This window comes from Psittacula echo (genome assembly GCF_963264785.1).
Source record: "Psittacula echo genome assembly, chromosome: 4".
Lineage (NCBI taxonomy): Eukaryota > Metazoa > Chordata > Aves > Psittaciformes > Psittacidae > Psittacula > Psittacula echo.
This window is the reverse complement of record NC_137738.1, coordinates 35,386,367-35,404,270: the sequence shown is the minus strand read 5'-3', so window position 1 is coordinate 35,404,270 and position 17,904 is coordinate 35,386,367. Positions and strand designations below refer to the sequence as shown.

At 36.7% G+C, this 17,904-nt stretch overlaps 1 protein-coding gene across 10 annotated transcripts in view; it reads left to right on the top strand.

Moving 5' to 3' along the window:
* QKI (QKI, KH domain containing RNA binding) overlaps positions 1-17,904 on the top strand; it is a 156,920-nt gene that overhangs the window by 62,154 nt on the left and 76,862 nt on the right. For 9 of the 10 annotated variants that reach the window (XR_013956544.1, XR_013956545.1, XM_080614871.1 and 6 more), the window contains exon 3: positions 2,722-2,838. The exons of the other annotated variant lie outside the window; for it this stretch is intronic. Coding sequence is in view for 7 of the 9 variants with exons in the window: in XM_080614871.1 (XP_080470997.1) it covers positions 2,722-2,838 (117 nt within the window). In the remaining 2 variants the exon portion in view is untranslated. The remainder of the gene's footprint in view (positions 1-2,721; positions 2,839-17,904) is intronic. 10 annotated transcript variants of the gene reach the window in all.

Here is a 17,904-nt window from a genome sequence, read left to right as displayed (position 1 = left end):
GTTCCAGAGTAGGTGCAAAAATTATGATTTAGAGCAAACTTTTACCTAAAACATTTGTTTCTGTTACCTTCGACAACAAAGATCATTGTGTACAGTCTCCCAATATTTACTGTCTCTTAAGAGAGTTAATTTTGCACAACAGTGTGGAATTCATTGCACAAATGCAAAGCAATGTGTTGTTGTAGGGAGGTGTAAAAGTTGCATATAAATCCAAAACTGGGGAAAACCGGCAATGCAGAGATAATGGAAAAGAGTATCTGGGGACAGTGAATGTTGCATCAAGCATAACAGCTGAATTATTTTGGGAGAGAAAGAAGCTGGGATGTGTTAATCGGAATGTGGTTTTTAAGATGTAATTGGTCTCAGTAACTTAACCTTGTTGAGGTCTCTTTTGAAGTACTGCCTTGTCCAGACATCCTGCTTTCAGAAATGAGCGAATTGGAGGGCCCGTGAGAGGTTACAAGAGCAGTCAGAGTTTCAGAAAAAATACCTGTCTAAAAAGATTTCAGAGGCTAAACCATGCAGTTTTGGAAGAAAAGACACGGAGTTGATCTACCTTCGAAAGATTTATAAAGGCTCTTTGTAAGGAGAGTATTCTGGGAGCAGCTAGAAAAGAAACTGGTTTAACATTTTCTTTTTTTTGCAGTTTAAGTCAGCAATTTCTTAACTAGAAGCCACAATTCTAAATAATGTGAAGACATGAATAAAGTTGCAAGCTTGAGAGTAATACAAATTCCTGGCTTTTTTCTTAGTATTATAAATTGTTCTATTTAATTTTTTTATCCAAATTATCTTATCTTAGAATTTGATTATTCTTTTAATTGTGATCTAAGTTAATAAAATATCAGAGGATGCTGTTTTTCTTGGGAGATAGAGAATGTAGTGATAGTCACCTTGTGTGTTGGTTAGAAGAGTGGTTCAAAGTCAGGCTTACAATATTATTTTAGCCTTTGCAGTGAAATGGGATATTTAGCTAAAGGTTTAGTGTGCGGTAAGTGTGGCTGTGGAGAAAGGCAGTAAGATTCTGTTTATGTCATGATAGTAGCATGATTTTGGTATTAAACATGAAATGTGTAACAAATGCAGTTTTGGGTAGTGTTTCACGGCTGAACTTTTATCACTTGTGGCTGGTTCATTGTTTTATCCAGTCTTAGTGAGTCCTCCTGAATTTCCTGTGATTCACAGTTCGTGTGTCCATTCACAAGTGCCTTTAATCTTTGGTTTTTTACCTCAACAATTGATTCAGACTTCATAGTATGCCTTTATTTTTTTGAGCTTGAAATGCTAAATAATTTTGGTGTGTATCTTCCCTATGAACAGTTTAGCCGTTGAGAAACATGATTATTTTTGTTGAAGAACTTTTAATTTTTTTGTGTTCATAATTTCTGCTCACTCCTAAATCATTTCTGGTCTTTTCAGTTCTACAAGGATTTCAAAGTTGTTGAGTTGTAGTATTCAAAACCAGTTTTAATTAGCTGGGGAATGAAAGCATACAATTTCTTCATAATTCCATTGAATAGCTTTGTTTACCAGGATCTAAAATATCAAGAATTCTGCAATGCTTCTGTTCTCTTAATAGCTTCTTTGAATTTAATCTTCATTTTGAAGTTCCTAGGTTTATGTATCCTTTGAGCCTGGTACTTCATCTTTGCACTGTAGTTGTCACAGAGTACTGCTGTATGTTCTTAATGCTACCTGCATTTAGTGCTTTTATTTTTTATTTATGTCATAATTTTCAGAATGTGTGGTTGAAAATAATGAAAGGTTAAAAAACCTGGAAAGTAACTTAAGAAATATTGTTATGTATGGGTAAATGGCAGTATTACTGTGTTAAGCATAGGCAGGGGGTTGTCTGCTGTTACTGAAGTTAGCCAATTAAACAGATACTTGCTCTGTATGTATGCACAACTGAGTAAAGTATATGACTTACAAAAATGACATGTGCTTTTGTCATGTATCTGTATACACACATACACACACATACACACACAGAGTGTGTTTTCCAGGAATGTGAATACATAACAAGCTGGCCTCAGGTCTTTTTCTAAAGGAAGTGCTATGGCACAGGTAGATGAAGAAGAGCTTCTGTAGATGTGGGTGGCCAGCTGGCAGTGTGCTGTCCAGATTGAGCCCACTAAAACAGTGTGGAAAGGTGAAAAACAAATGTTTTCTGTAGGCTCCTTAGGTGTAAGCGAGGAACAAACCAATAGTGGGCATAGGGGTCTTGCCTAAAGGCCTGGTGCCATTATGGGACTGGACTTGCACACAACTTCCATGTGTGTGAGACTCGTGTATGTCTAGTCATGTAACAAGAACATTTGTGCTTCTGTGATGTGATGCACATTGTTTGTCTAGTAATGAGCATGTCTAGTCATGTTAGTGATGAGGGAAGGTGTTCTGTAATTTCTGTAAGCTGATACAATGACTGACTGAGGAGGAAATTAGTACTATATAGACTGCCCTAGACTAATGCATGTTAACCTTCAAAAAAAATCTGTCTTCACCTGAAACCTGTATTCCCCAAAGTAGGGGTCGCTTAGTTATCTAATGCATGAAAATAGTACTTACTTCATTCTGCAACTTCAGGTATTTAGTGTAGTGTGCTAAACTGATAAACACTTGATGATATTCTAGAGAAAGAAATACATCTTGTTAAATTTTAAAATAACCTTTTTTACTTGCTTTTATAGGAATAGTAATTTATGGTTCTTTTTCTCCCAGTTTAACTTTGTTGGAAGAATCCTTGGGCCCAGAGGACTAACAGCTAAACAGCTTGAGGCAGAAACAGGATGCAAGATAATGGTCCGAGGGAAGGGCTCTATGAGGGACAAAAAGAAGGTAAGCTTTTGAAAGGTAGTGTAGTTTCAGATGCACGTTTTTTTTCCTGATGAGAGGGGTAAGCTCATGTCTCTCTTATTTGTTGCGGTCTTACTGTATGTTTTTTAATTATCTAGTCCTTCTTACAGCCTTACTAAATAACACAGTCTACCCTAAAGAAGTTAAATATGCATACTCCATAATGGTGCAATTGGGAGTCTAACTAGCAATTACGAAGTATTTTTCAGCAGTAACTAACTTCTAATTGTGTCATGTTTCACAAAATAAAGGACGAAAATTGAAGATAAATACATTTTTCTAAGGAAGAGTTGTTAAATCTTTAAGGTGTTGTTAATAACATTGTAGTATTGAAATACTAAAATAGTGTCTTGTGCAAGTAGTGCAGATTGGAGAAAATGTTGAATGCATTACTGACAGTGAATTCTCTCAGAGTGAACCAAGAATCACTGTGTTTGTGGATTTGTGTTCAGGTGGAGTTGCAATGTAGTTAGGGATGTTCCTTGCTCTGTCCTGTAATATGTATGCGCATCTTGCATAAATAGGGAAACTACATCCTGAATGTCAAGTTGCTCTGGTGGTGACTCCTGGAAGTGATTTAGTTTTGCAGGTTGTCTTCTAGCTGTTTCCTTCCGTCTCTGGTTACAACTGCTCAAGTTGCATCAGCATCTCCACTGCATTTTTGAAATGTATGCTTGTTTCCTTTTTGTTCTCCCCCTCTTTTCCTTATCAGCTATCTGATACATATGTAGCACATCACAATTAAAATAGAAAGCTGATGTCTACCCAGTTACAAATCTCAGACTTCCCAGAGTTTGACTGTGTAGCTTTCAAAATCCATTTGATGCCTTTTGTTTTCATAGTCTGCTGCAAATACTGTCACCACCCTTTCTCTTATTCTCCCCATAGCTATTTTGGTTGTTTATATTGCTAGCTTTTGAGCAAAGATCTCTTTTAACCTAGAGAGTTCTTGGCTGCCTACGTTGTATTAGAACTAAGAGGGTGACATTGTTTTAAAGAAGGACTTGATTCATGGAGGTTTACTTAAAAAAAAAACAACCCCAACAAAGCACAGTTTGTCCAGAATTCCTTCTACTGCTTGGCTGGGGGCACATTTAACATATAAATAACTCCTACTGTTATGGGGTTTTAAGTGATAGATGGGTAAATAAAAATTGTAGAATTGATGTTTTTAGTAGAGGATTTCGAAACACAGGTTTCCTATAACTGGGGGGGTGTGAGGAGACATTAAAATTTCTGAGTATTAAAATTTCAGCGTGATTCACCAAACATACCAAATTGTGTGAGTGTAGATGTTATATGTTGAAGGAAAGTGAATGGTTGCCAATATGTGAACAATCTTAATTACACAGCTTTGTTTGCAGCTACTAATAGTAGTCAAATTCTTATGTATTCTGTTGTTGTTTAAAAATGCATATATATATACACACATATACATATACATGTGTGTATATATATATATATTAAAAAAATATATATATCCCAGGGCAGGAGATCTAGTGAAAATATTGCCTCCCTTTAAGAGAAGGCTAATCAATCTACTCTTGAAAGCTGCCACTTTTTGACTGGTAGATTAATTAGACCTTATGACTTCTGATGCCAATTGTAACCAAGTAAACCTTCATCACGAGGAATACACAAAAATTCAGTTTGCAATGAATGAATTCTCAAGCTATTAATTCCAAAGAGAAGTACTGATGCCTTAAATAAAAGTGAGTACTCCAGAGTTCTTTCAGCTCTTTTCTTATTTAAACACAATTTTTAAAAGACATTGTATTTTTATTAATACTGCAGTCCTTATCTTCATTTATGGACAAAATTTAAGTTTATTGCTGCTTCATCTTTGTTTTAGGAATGGTTAATTCCAGGTTGGGGTAGATCATCAGGAGTTAGATTATGTAACTGAATAAAAATTTTTGTTCTGGTTCATTTATGTTCATAGATCGCATAAGCTAAAACATTTAGGCTCATAGGCTAAAACATTAGGAAGATTGTAAGTATAGACTGAGGCCCCAGCTTAATGGTCCAGAAATAATTTCTCACTGTTAGTAGTGAATGTATGTGTATTTAAAATAGTCATTAACAATGATGCTCTGATACATCCTTACAAGTTTTGCAGACTAGCTTTGCTGTGTGGAAAATCGCATTTAGCTGTGTTAGCAATAGCTATATTACAAACAGCTGCAACAATGTAAAAAGAAAGAGAAAACCTGTATCTGAGGCCTCAGTTTTTCTTCTGAAGGGACCCATTTTCCTATAAATATTTAATTTGCAGACTCTTAAATAGAAATCACTTAGAAGAGTGAAAATTACTTTAGATTTCTGGAAATAACTGTGTTCCTTGGCCCACATATCATAATCCATGCCTCACCCCCACCATCTCTTCCTTGTCTGTGTTCATATGAGCCTGAACAGAAACCAGTGTGGCCCAATGAATTCCACATTTGGGTATGGCAGCCATTTTGCAGGGTGTGACTAACAGAGCATTTGTTAGAGCTGGAACAGCCTTCATTTTTTTAAAGCTTTTGATGTTAAGTCCCACTACTGTGCTATCAGCAGAGCAGGGACTCACACACCTCCAGCCAGTTTTAGTACCTGTGCATGTACCATGTCCTTCCATTACTCTCAGCTGCCAGCTAGGATAAGTACGTTCTCCGCAGTGATGTTTGTTGGTCACCACCACATGTTCTGACTTATCAAGTCAACATTTGTGTAGGTCTTGGAGTTTATGAAATGTCTGTTACAGAATCACTCAGGTTTGGAAGGGACTTCTGGAGGTTCTCTTGTCTAGCACCCTTTCTCAAGCAGGGTTACCTGGAAGAGGTTGCCTAGGACTGTGTCTAAAGGCTGTTAGGTTTAGTGCCCACAGCCTCCCTCTACTGTACTTCAGAATCTGGCTTCATATGGGGAGTCATCTTGCTGGAGAGTTTGGGCAGGTTTTCTGTCTGGGAAAGTGTTATGTTTTGGACTGATTCCCCTTCCCCTCCCCCTGCTGTGCCCAGTGTCTTTAGTTTTATTTATTTGTTTTTTAGCTGCTCCAAGGAGGTTAGGCAGTGTGAGCTACTGGAGTTTTGTTTTTGGGAAAACAGAGGAGCTGAGACCTTCTGAGTATGAGTCGCCTGTCTTTTTGAAGTTTAGTAAGAAAAGTGAAGCTGTCCTTGATAAGGACGAGTTCTGTATAGCTGGGCAGCTAGAACTTTGTATGCATGAAAAGCTACAAACTGACCCAGGTAGTGCTTTAATGCCTGTTACCTCTTCTAAGTTGTCTGTTGTGTGATGCTTTCAGAGCACAGTGTACTTGACCATTGATGGTTTCATGAGATAGTAGAATATTACATAGTTCAGTATGTTTGAATGATATAATAGTATAATGTATTTGAATAGCCAATAGTATAATACTGGCTATAAAGCCACATTGAGTACCAAATAATTTTCTTGATAAAACCTATTTTCATGCCATCCATTCCTAATCTTTCTATTGCTCTTTTCTCTCCTGAGGTGATTGGTATTAGCCAGTAGTTTATCTTTTTCAGACTGAACTTTTTGGTGCTATACCATTGTTGCTGCAGTAGGAAGGATTTCATAACCATTGATGATGATGCAGTTTGCGATGCACCCCAGTATGGTATTTCTTCTAAAAATAAAGATTTGGAAGCTATATTCAAGACTCAGTGATCACAAACAGACTAAAGTAAGAACAAGTGACATTTATCACTTTGAGGAGTAAGTATACTTCTTGCTATTGGCTCTTGCCTCTTTTCCTGATGAATTATACTTACAGATAAACTCCTTAGTTTTGCAGTGCAAAATGACCGACTTGGCAGTCAGTGTCTTTTTAATGATAACCATATTTTTATTTTCTCAAGGAGTTCCTCTCTTTGCAGGTTCTACTTCAAAATGCCAATGTACTTCAAAGTGTAAAATGCAGAAGTGTTCTCTCAGGAAAGGTTAGGTTACTCTAGCAGTTCTTTAAAACCTTTTCATGTAAGTCAACACTATTTAGAAAAGTGAGTATTCAAGGTTTTTCCAGTTTTGTACTGAATTGCTTTGCAATTTGGAGGAAGTAGGAAATACAGGTTAACTTGCATGTATATTCTATATGTTTCATATCTGCAAATCTGATTGCCAGGTGATAGTTATAAAAGAAACCTTATTGGATGTGGGAAGGAATTACTTACTAAACAAGTGTCAGTCTGTAATGTGACAGCTACATGGTACTAAATACCATCTCCTAGAATAAACTGTCCATCTACGCATTTCTTCCTACCTTGCTGCTAGTGGTTGCAGAATCCAAGAGAAAATAGAAAGACTGACGTGTTGGAAAATGAACCATTTGTATTTGCTGTATAGAAAATTCTGCTCTCCTGTATAAGCCTACAAACAGAAGTAATGAATTAGAAATCTTTGTCACATGGCCAAATTGCTCCAGCTAGAATCAAATCTTGAAAATTTGTGACAGACTTCCCTCAGAAGGGAAGGGAAGGGAAATAGTCAAATTGTATCTGAGGCACAGGTGGTGATCAGGACATCTCTCTGGGCAGCTGTAGGCAAATTCAAAATCAAAACCTTAATTGCTGAGACTATTGTGATTAAAGCCTGGAGGTGCTTGAAGGAGATTATTGGGGAGGGGAGAGGGGTTGCAGGCATTTATCAAAGGCTAATGAATGTGTAACTTTATTAAAACCAATATTATTTTTGCTTAGTCTGAATGCACCTCTCATTAGGTAATGAGGAAAACTAGCAATTTTCACACCAATTAAGCATACTGCTTAATTAAAGGGAAGACTGTCCAATGATGGATAAGCAAAACACTGGTATTTGTCATTTCCCTTGTCTTACATGAATCCCATAAAACAGACATTAACATACCTATAAGGAGTCAGCTCTATAGGTATTCTGTACCCCTCTATCACTTAGAGGGGTATGCAGCCTTACAGCATAAGGCTGCTGGCTTGTGGCAGTCTTGGCAACTACATTGTTTTTTCCCATTTCTTCTTCCTACATTTAGTCAAGAATCTTCTCCAGAAGTGTATGAAAAGAGGGCAACATTCTTTTTTATTTCATGAGAAAGCATCTTCTTCGGGTTTTTTACAGTTTTATTAAAATTGAATTTTTTTCTTAAAATTGATTATTTCTAAGAGAAAAGGAGGCAGCTGTGCAGTTCTAAACTTGAAGAACTCAGTGCTTTCATCTACTGTAGCAGCGTCAAATCTGTTGCACTTTGCTCCATATTAAATCGCTTGAACTGATTTGTGGTTCCTGACCTACAGCTTACCTGTTCCTATATCACTGTTAACCTTACAAGCTGAAATTACGTAAAGGTTTCACAAAAGACAAAAACTCTTGGTTAGTGCCAGTCTAGTTCTTTGGCTGGTGCAGAGTCGTCACAGTTAATAGATAATTCTGTTTCTTTGGACTCTCCAGTCTTGTTATGGTTTATAGTAAGGTTAAAAAGGAATTAAAAAAATATCCTTTATACCTGATGTCGTGGTTTAAGCCCAGGCTGTAAATTAGAACCACGCAGTCTACTTTCCCCCACCCTTTCTTCCCCCTGCTCCTGGAGGGATGGGGAGGAGCATCGAAAGAATGCAACTCCCACGGGTTGAGGTAAGAACAGTTTAATAACTAAGGTATAACACAAATCACTACTGCTACCACCAATAATAATAATGATAAGAGAAATAACAAGGGAAGAGAACACAACACCTCACCACCTGCCAACCGATGCCAATACCTCGCCCCCCACCCAGCAGTGAATCCAGCCCTTCCGGGAACTCCCAGTTACATCCCCGGGCATGACGTGCTGTGGTATGGAATATTTCTTTGGCTAGTTCGGGTCAGGTGTCCTGTCTCTGCTTCCTCCCGGCTTCCCCTCCTCCCTGGCAGAGCATGAGACTCACAAAGTCCTTGATCAGACTAAACATTTGAGCAGTAACTATAAACACCGGTGTTATCAGTACTGTCCCCAGGCTGAAAGTCCAAAACAGCGCTGCACCAGCTACTAAGACGGAGGAAAAAATGACTGCTACTGCTGAACCCAGGACACCTTTGCAAAGCCTGAGGAAAAGATTACAGTGAAAAAAATCAACTGTTTTATGATCAGGGTATTTTACTGTGTTTACATGCTGTATAGAATTGAAGTATTATATATTTGTAATATTTTAATGCCTTTTAGTCTTTGAAATACCTTGGGAGTATATTCATTAGATACACTTTGATTTCCAATAAAAAAATCTTAAACATTCAGATTAGTTTATAAATGGAAGTTACTGACATTAAATAATACGTACTTTTCAGTACATCTTGTTAGAAGAGCATGTTATTGCTACACTAATTATAAGATGCTCAACTTTTGCGTTCTGTGGAAAGTGAAAAAATAATAAAAGCTGTAGTCCGGACACATATGTTGAAATGGAATATATTTAGCAGATGGTAGCAAATGGTAGAGTTGCGCTGTGTTTGAGATTGAAAAGTTGACCAGCCCTTGTTCTTGTCTTCTGGGAGTAAGTTACATGGCTCAGGCCTGTTGCTTCTAAAATTGTGCATCTATACACAGGCATGCTGCTGCTTTTCAGCGATTTCATCTGTTTTGAGAAATCATATCAATGGTTTGGAGTAGCAGTTAAAAAAAAATCTAACTAGTTGCAGAGATGGGGTTTTAAGTATTTGTCAGTAGTATTAGGAATAATGGGAAGAAAAAAACAAATCTTTAAATGATTTGGGATGTTAGGCATGTAAAAGTGAGAAATTAATTTATGTAGCATGCAACTAGAAATGACTCTTTAACAAAAAAAGGAAACCTGACAACGCTTATGGGGTTTCTGGAGGTCATATGCTTACTTTTAGAACTATAACTGTCAGAATCCCTTGTCAATAGCCATTATAAGAGTACTATTTGTTAAAATTAATTGACTTCTACTTACTGGAAACCCCAGTGGCTAAGGCAGTGTGGAGCATCAGTTCAGTGTGTTGGATATAATGGATTGTGGTTTTGTTAACTTTTGTTGCGCATGAAAGCTGCAACTTTGTTATATTCAGTTGTAATTGCTATCAGTTTCAGTGAGTATACATCAAAGTCATTGTATGAGCAGGCTACTCAGGATTGAGATATTACCTATACAGCATGTTCCTCAGTCTACTGCATTCAGGTTATAAATTTTTAACAGAAAATTACTTAAGGCATTCAGATGGCAGCATTTAAGATCTACCCTGGGAACAATTAACTTCAGAGTCTAGCATTTTCTACAGTGACGTTTCCTCTAAACACAGTTTCTCAGTATGCATGTCTGGATTAAGGTAATTTCTCAAATGGATTCAAATTTGGGAGGCTTTCTTCATACTTAATTTTTTATCAGTGTAGTAACTGGCCTTTTATTCTAAAACTAACTTGAAACAAAAAAGTCATATTCACATAAAGGTACTACTGACCTTACATAGTCAGCATATCACAACTGCCATTTTAATACACAGTGAACAATGTACCATATTAAGCTGTATGAAAAATTGTGTGTAGCTTTGGTGTGGAGGAGAAAATCCTCTAGCTTAGAATCCAAGTCCATTTAAGAATATACTTGGTAGTTGATACCTCTTTGCCTTCCTAGAGGTTCACTGTAAATCATAGATATAATGAAAATAATTTTGGTTGCTTGTAAGATAGTAATTTCTTTTTCAGTAGCGAGTACTTCAGAAAATAGGCTTTTCTATTCCAATTTTAAAACCTTCTATTGCATTTGTAACCACTTATTTTGAATGCAGGAGGAGTTGTAAAGCTGGATTTTATCATTATTACTTTTATTAAAGAATTGTCGAAGCATAGCCTTTTCTCCCTTTTCACCTGTAAAACAGACATCTCTTGAGTTATATCCTTGGTAGTCTGGGAGCAAAGACCTTCTGAAAAGATAAGAGGTTATACTGTTAGCCGGTAGTACAAAAAAGAAAAAGAAGTCATCACAAAAGAATAATAAAATTCCTCTTTGCAAGTTGCTTTGTTAATTACATAATTAAGTGCTAAAGGCTGACAAGTACAAACTATACTTCAGGAAATTCAAAAGGCAGCCATGTTGAAGGTAATGGATGTTATTTCTTGAATTACCCTGACTGAAGGCTGACTCTTTTAAGCCTGTTCATGGGAGTTTTGTAGTCCAGAGTCCCTAGAGTATGTTTGAAATCTAACCTGTACATATCTTTAAGTAAAAAATGTTCAGTTCACAATGACTGCATTGAAGAATGCCGTGTAGGTGCAATGAGCTTAGTTATGTATGGGAATGTGAATTTTACAAGAAACAATGTTCTCCTTAAGTTGTATATATGATTTGACAAACGCTTCTCAATTGAAGTAATTTATTGTAAAAATCTTTTCACTTAACATTCTGAGGGATGCTTTTAGTTTCAAGAGCAGAAGGGTTTTATTTTGAAGTACAGAAAAATTTAGAGCCTTAAGAATTATTGGAAAATTTTAGAAAATATTACTGACGTTTTCTGATATCATGGTATCTGATGCATAGCATTTTTTAGGTAATTTGATTTCATTAGATACCTTTGCTTTTTATTGGCTTTATACTTAATATATCCAATATACACTGGATATATTTCTTTATGTGCTCAATACAGAGTGTTGCAGCTTTGAGCAGATTTTAGCAGTAATAAGACACGTTTTTCTATGTAATGTGAAAAGTAGCCAAAGCCTTTGACTATGATTGACTTTGGTATCCATATTTGATTATATGTCATTTTGTTCTGACAACACTTAAGCTGGTAAATACTTAACTGGTTATTGAACTAATTACATATGGATGTAACAGACTTAATGGAATTCAAGAACTATTTTGTTAAAGACACTGGAAGCTGTAGAACTGGGGGAGTATAATGAAAGCCATGCTAGTAGAAACCAAGTTGTATAATCCTTTGTTTTCATTTTGTTGGTTATTGTTTTTTGGTTTTTGTATGGTTCCCTGTGAGGAAAAAAAACCCCAACATTTATGATCAAGAGGAAAGAGAACCTAGGTTATGTTGAAATTGGAAAAAAGTAGCACAAAGTGTAGTGCAAAAAGTATGTATCAAGGGAATCTTGATTAATTGCCTGAACATCTGTGTATAAACAAGTCTCTGTTTTGTACATTAAAATTCTATGTCTACTGAACAGGAATGGGCTCATCTTAATCTCTACCATGGTAGAAACTGTCTTTCTGCAAGATTACTTGAAGGCTTTTGTTAGGTGGGTAGTACAGAGAGTGTTAATTGTATTATATAAAAGTTGACTAGGCTGCAGCTCACAGCTGTTTGTATCTGGCATATGAATAGAAGTTTTGAAAGGCTTGGGGGACAATTCGTACTGAGTTGTTTTGAGGTGTTGACAAAATTGTCTGCAAAGATATGTCCTGCATTTTACTTTATCTGGCAAAGTACTGAAAGAAGTGAATGGTTTAAATAATGGCAATCTACTGTAACCTGAAAGTGTTTCCATACTTATTCAGCAGAAAAAGTTGAGAGATGAGTTACTGAACTAGGTGAGACTTTGTTTTAGCAAAGTATGGACATTCTTACGGTACAGTCATGTGATTTCTTAAAACTTTAGTCTTCTCTTGCAGGGGTAATAGTGTTGAGCATAATCTAATACTGCTAAAATGAGGGAGTTGATTCTTGTGAGATTCCAAAAATTCAGTGACACTTCCATATCTTTATGATGCACTCTGAAGGACAGCAGACTTTGCAGACTTTACCTCCATTTTCATTTATCGGCACCATTAAACTATTTCCATATTTTTCTAGGTTAAAATCTTAATCTATTGGGCTGCCTGTTGCTGGATGATTTTGTATTTGAAATAAGGCTGGGTTTTTGTAGAACTTTCTTAAGAATTAATGTTGTGATATTACAAGCTTGCTTACCAGGAGTAATTTGTGTTCAGGGTTGTGTTTGAGTGTGTTTGCTGAGCATCATGAAACCTGCTTGTCCTGTGTGGTAAAGGCTGTACTTGGTTTGAGGCTCATAGGAATTTCCCTGGAGTGCCTGAAGATTGAGTCTACTTAAATATGGGAATGGAGGGCGACCCTGTTGGCTCAGGGAGAAAGGCAGCATGTCTGTGTGTTTCCTGAGTAGGTGTCAGTTATTGGCAGCTCTTGGTTCTCCGTATTTTTCTGGGGGTTGGGGGGGGGTTAGAGGCTGCTGGCAGGCAGAATATGGGTTGCTTTTTATCATTCTGGATGTGGCTTCTTAGGGTCAGATTTAGCAATTTGACAGACTGATAAGAAGCTCTTTTACATGGAGCAGAAGAGTAAGCACAAAATAAGATACCACTGTTGCTGAAACCAAGTACTTAAATTACTAGTTGAACATTTAGAAGGTAGAGATACTTAACTTTTTGCTACTTTAGTTGTCTATATCTGGAAAACAATAATCTGTAGTATTTCATTGCAGCAAGTTGCTGAATTCCTTTTCAACTTGGAAAAGTCAACTGTATGATAACAATCACAAATGTTAATTCCTAAGATGCCTGAGCAGTTTGACATTCAAGCTTGATTTTAGATGGTGACAATTTTCCACTTTTCTCAGATCTGCTGACTGCATTAGCCTTTGTCTTGCCTAGACTGGGACTGAAAGATGTTATTAATTGCGGTTATTTATATGTTGCTAGGTATGGCCTACAGTACAGTATATTAAGAATATAAATGAAATCCAGATAGCTCTGTAGATGTTAATGGGTATGCAGTGGGCCAGTATTCTTAATTTGCAGTTCATCCTGTTTCAGATGGAGAGGGACTTTTTGACAAACAGTTGCACGTTTTTACAAGCCTTTTCTGAGAGTAGTTAGCAACTTCTGTCTGCTAATTATTCACGTTTTTCACATCTTTTTGGGCAGTAAATGGCTAGTATTTTGATGCCTGTAGAACTCTCTCAAGTGCATGCACACAGTGAATATATCTTTTAAAAAAAAACCCTTGTAAACTCATAATGACTCAGTTTTAAGTATGTTTTGAGTACCTGCACGAATGGATGAAAACTTACTCAAATGATTGTTAAAGCCAGGTACAGAAATCTGTTTTTCTGGTAAAGAAAACTCATTATTTGTACAGTAGTAAAGCGTTTAACTGATCAATGACCAGCACTGAAGCTGTTGGAGACTGTTTAAGTTATACTAACTGTCAGATTGTATTACCTGATTTAAGTGCCACAAACTCACTGTGGAACACACAAAACATACAGTATTCATGCTTGCTTGACAGAATTGGTAATGTGAGTCATTCTTGGATATAATTTTTATCATAATTCAGAACAATATTCCTACAAGGCAATCAAAATCTTGTCCTCTAACCTTAACAGACTGAAATGAAGAAGACATGAGGCTGATTTTGGGTGTTGAGAGTAACATCACAAAAGAGTGACTTCAGGTAACAGCTCGTGCATGCCTGGCAAAGAAATAACTGGCAGCTAAAGGTGACTCTGGCTGTAGAAAACCAATGGAAATACCAAAGTTTTGGTTGGTTTCATGAGAAGATGTTACAGAGTTATGTAAAATATTTGATGAGAACGGGCGGAGTCAGTACAGGAGGGAGGAGGTGCCTGGGTCGTACAAAAAAGTGAATTTGCCACAGTTGCTGAGCATGCAACTTCATGTCTGAAGAACTGGTATTTCTAGGGAATTAACTGCACGGCAGTGGAGAGAACAATCCAAAATAATTTACTGAGCAGCTGATTTTCATAGCCAGAGCTACGGGAGTTGTTTTTTTATTCTCAAGTCTTTGCAGGATTGTGAAAATTGCTCCTTCCCTCCCTCCTAGGGAAACTTTTTTTTTTTTTCCTCTCTTTCATGAACTTCTCCCTTGTTTCCTAAGTTACAGTAGTTTTCCTTGCTATGACATATGGTTCCTCTCAGTTCTCTAGGGAGATCTTCTCTGGCTTCTTTTTCCATCTTGATACTTGCTGGCCTCCTTCTGAACAGTCACATGCTTATTACAATAGAAGGAGGGTGAAATTCCATGGTGCTTCTTTTACCTTCTGAAAGTATGATGAGATGTCATGAAAATACATTAAACTGACTTTTGGTTTCTAGCAGCACTTTATATATTTGCATGAAGATAGTGAATGATCTCAACTCTGAAGTTAAAATAATGTTGCAACTGGGGGACTTCAGTAATTCAAGCAAGGAAGATAACAGGAGAAAGAAAATCAGTGACAGGCTTTTTGAGCTACTAAGTAATCAACAGTAAAAATCATTTGACATGCAGAAAGACCATCTGAAAGGGAAGAAAAAATCCAATAGCCAAAGTATCATAAAAAATATTTTCTGAAAGTCATGGTGATTGGTGAATTTGCAATATTTACTTGCCTTAAAGTAAATGGAACATAAACTCTGAATCTAGTAGCTTTGAAGAGATGTGGAGAGTAGATAACAACATCGCCCTCAAACTTCGCTAGAGGTTTCTATAGGTGATTTGTAGATGTGACATGAGGAATGATGAAGAAGATTAAGATTTATTGGTCTCCACTAGAGTTCTTAATATCTATTTTTATTCCTGACAGAAGTAAAATAGGCAATGAAATTATGAACTTAACTGTCCTGGCTTTTCTGCATCATTTTGCAAGTATAATAGTGGTGTTTTTCCATGCAGGATGGAAGGAATTTGTCTTCAAAAGCAAAGAGCAGCCTGCTAATTGAATGCCTTTATCTGGCACATGGCCAGCAAGTGCATATAATCTAAATGTGTAGGTATAATTCTTACTATGTTAATTATGATAATAATTTCTTCTGTGGTTAGTATGTCTGGTGCAGATGTTACTTGCTCCAAATCTTTCCCTACTATTCTGACCAATTTGACACATATCTCATGCTATGAATCATGTTTGAATCATGGAGACATGGTTTAGTTTTTGATTTGGCATTGTTAGGTTATCAGTTGGATTCGACGATCTTAAAAGCCTTTTCCAGCCTAAAGGATTCTGTGATTCTGTGTGTTGTGGCTCCCACCATATTTCTCCAAAATGCTGGTTCCTGTTCTATCCAGGAGATCTTTAAACTATGGATGACAGACCTGACTTTTGGGCCTAGATAAACAATTTGTTTGGGTTTTTTGGTATGGTTACTCTGCACCCCCTCACCCTACCCCACTTAGTGAGTGTGATCATGTACTTTAATTTATTGGTCCTCTATTTCTGCTGTGGTGGCACTTGAAAGTGTAAGGAAAGAAGTGCTGACACAGCACCTGATCTGTTCGGTGAGAACACTGCTGTTTACTTTAGCAATAGCATGTTTGTCTTGTGTAAGGAAGAAGCAGGTTTTTGAAAGATGGGACCCCTTGCATATTAATACCAACTTTATCACTGCTTGTGTACAGTTTGGAGTGTTTTTAGAAATGGTTATCTGGAATGCTAAGTCCTGCAGCTGTATAGAAACCGTTAATGCTTCCCTAGCAATCAGACATTGCTAGAGGATTGGAATGCCAAACCACATTTAGCCAACTGTCTGAATCACCTGAAGTCCCTGACTGATTTAATTGGTCCACTCTACAGAAGTATTTGGGAGCCACTTAAGATGCAGTACCATTGATTTCAAGTGCTCCATGTATTTATAACCATATGTATTCAAGGGAATTTACTTTTTAGATTTCTTGGGGTCTTGGTGGCATTTTGTTTTAACTAGCCTGCTGACCTGACAAAACATACTGTAATACATAATTTGGAGATCTGAAAGCTAGTAGTTGGCAAATTTAAGATCTAGAATGAATTTTTTATAGAGAAAAGCACAGGTTGTTTTGTGTTCATTATAGATATATTGCATTCAGACTCCATTTAGTGCATAAATGAGCTTCAAATGACCAAGTAGTCTTTGAAGTGGCTTTGAAACAATCATTTATGTTTCAGGTTGACAACACTGGAATTGAATGTTCACTTAAATTTTGACTGACAAAGAGACTTAGGTCTTATATCTGTTAACTCACACTGACTCACAACAGCATTAATCAGAGAAGGTCTTAAGATAAGCTGTGTTACAAGCCAAAATAAGTGATAAATTTTGTAGCTGTTAGTGCAGTTTGAAATACTGAAAATAATCTGGAAATTAGTCAGTATGTGGTGAGGAGACGGGTATTGCAAATGCCAATTTGTTTTTTCCTTTTTTTTTTTTCTCAGCCTGATTAATAGAATTTTTCAGTATTCAGCCTTTTAAATAAATTACATTTAGCTTGAAGTGCATCTTTTTAGAATAGTTAATTTGGTGATAAAAATAATCTTCCTTTAAAAAAACCCAACACTTTTTCATTTCTAAGAAAAATCAGAAACTTTAAATTTGCCATGTTTTCTATATACACCTGAAGAAGCAAATGTTTTGAAGAAACAAACCCCATATTTCCTATTGATTGTTTCAGTTCTCTTAAGGAGATCTGATTTTATTTGGTCGCTGCAGGTTTCAGATCTGCTAGTTACATTATAATTGAATATGTGTTTCATGACTTACAGAATAGCCAACCAGGTAGAATAAAGTGTAACAGTATAAAATGAACCATACTTGGCCTATTACTTGTGTTGCTATTAAACTCACTTTAAATTGGCTGGTTTTGCAAGTTGTAGTATTAAGTATAATAAATTTGACTGGATAATGCTGTACTACCAATCTTTGCAGATGCAGAAACTGTCAAGAATCTGACGTTTTGAGTATACTTCTCAGATCCTGGCCTTTCACAGTATTAGATGCAGATTTTCCTAGTGTCCTTCTTGTAGAACCGCATAATAGATGAGGGAGTGTTTGCAGGGGCACCACTGGCAGGGAATGTTCAGGTTCTCCTGTCAGTAGTTTCATTCTTTAAGTCAGACTGTAGTGGGTAGGAGTTCAAATACTCGGGTTACGGTTGTTTTTAGTGACCCTTAAGGGAAGTAGCAACAGAAGGGATATGAACATTGCATCGGAGGCAACAGCAAACTGACAGGCAATGAGTTTTCCCTTACTGGATGGTTGAATAAGGCTTCTTTATTACTAAAGGAGGGGAAGGTAAAATGAAGTTGAACATTTAAGGGGAAAAAACTAAACAAATTAGAAGACCCTCAAATGTCAAATAATT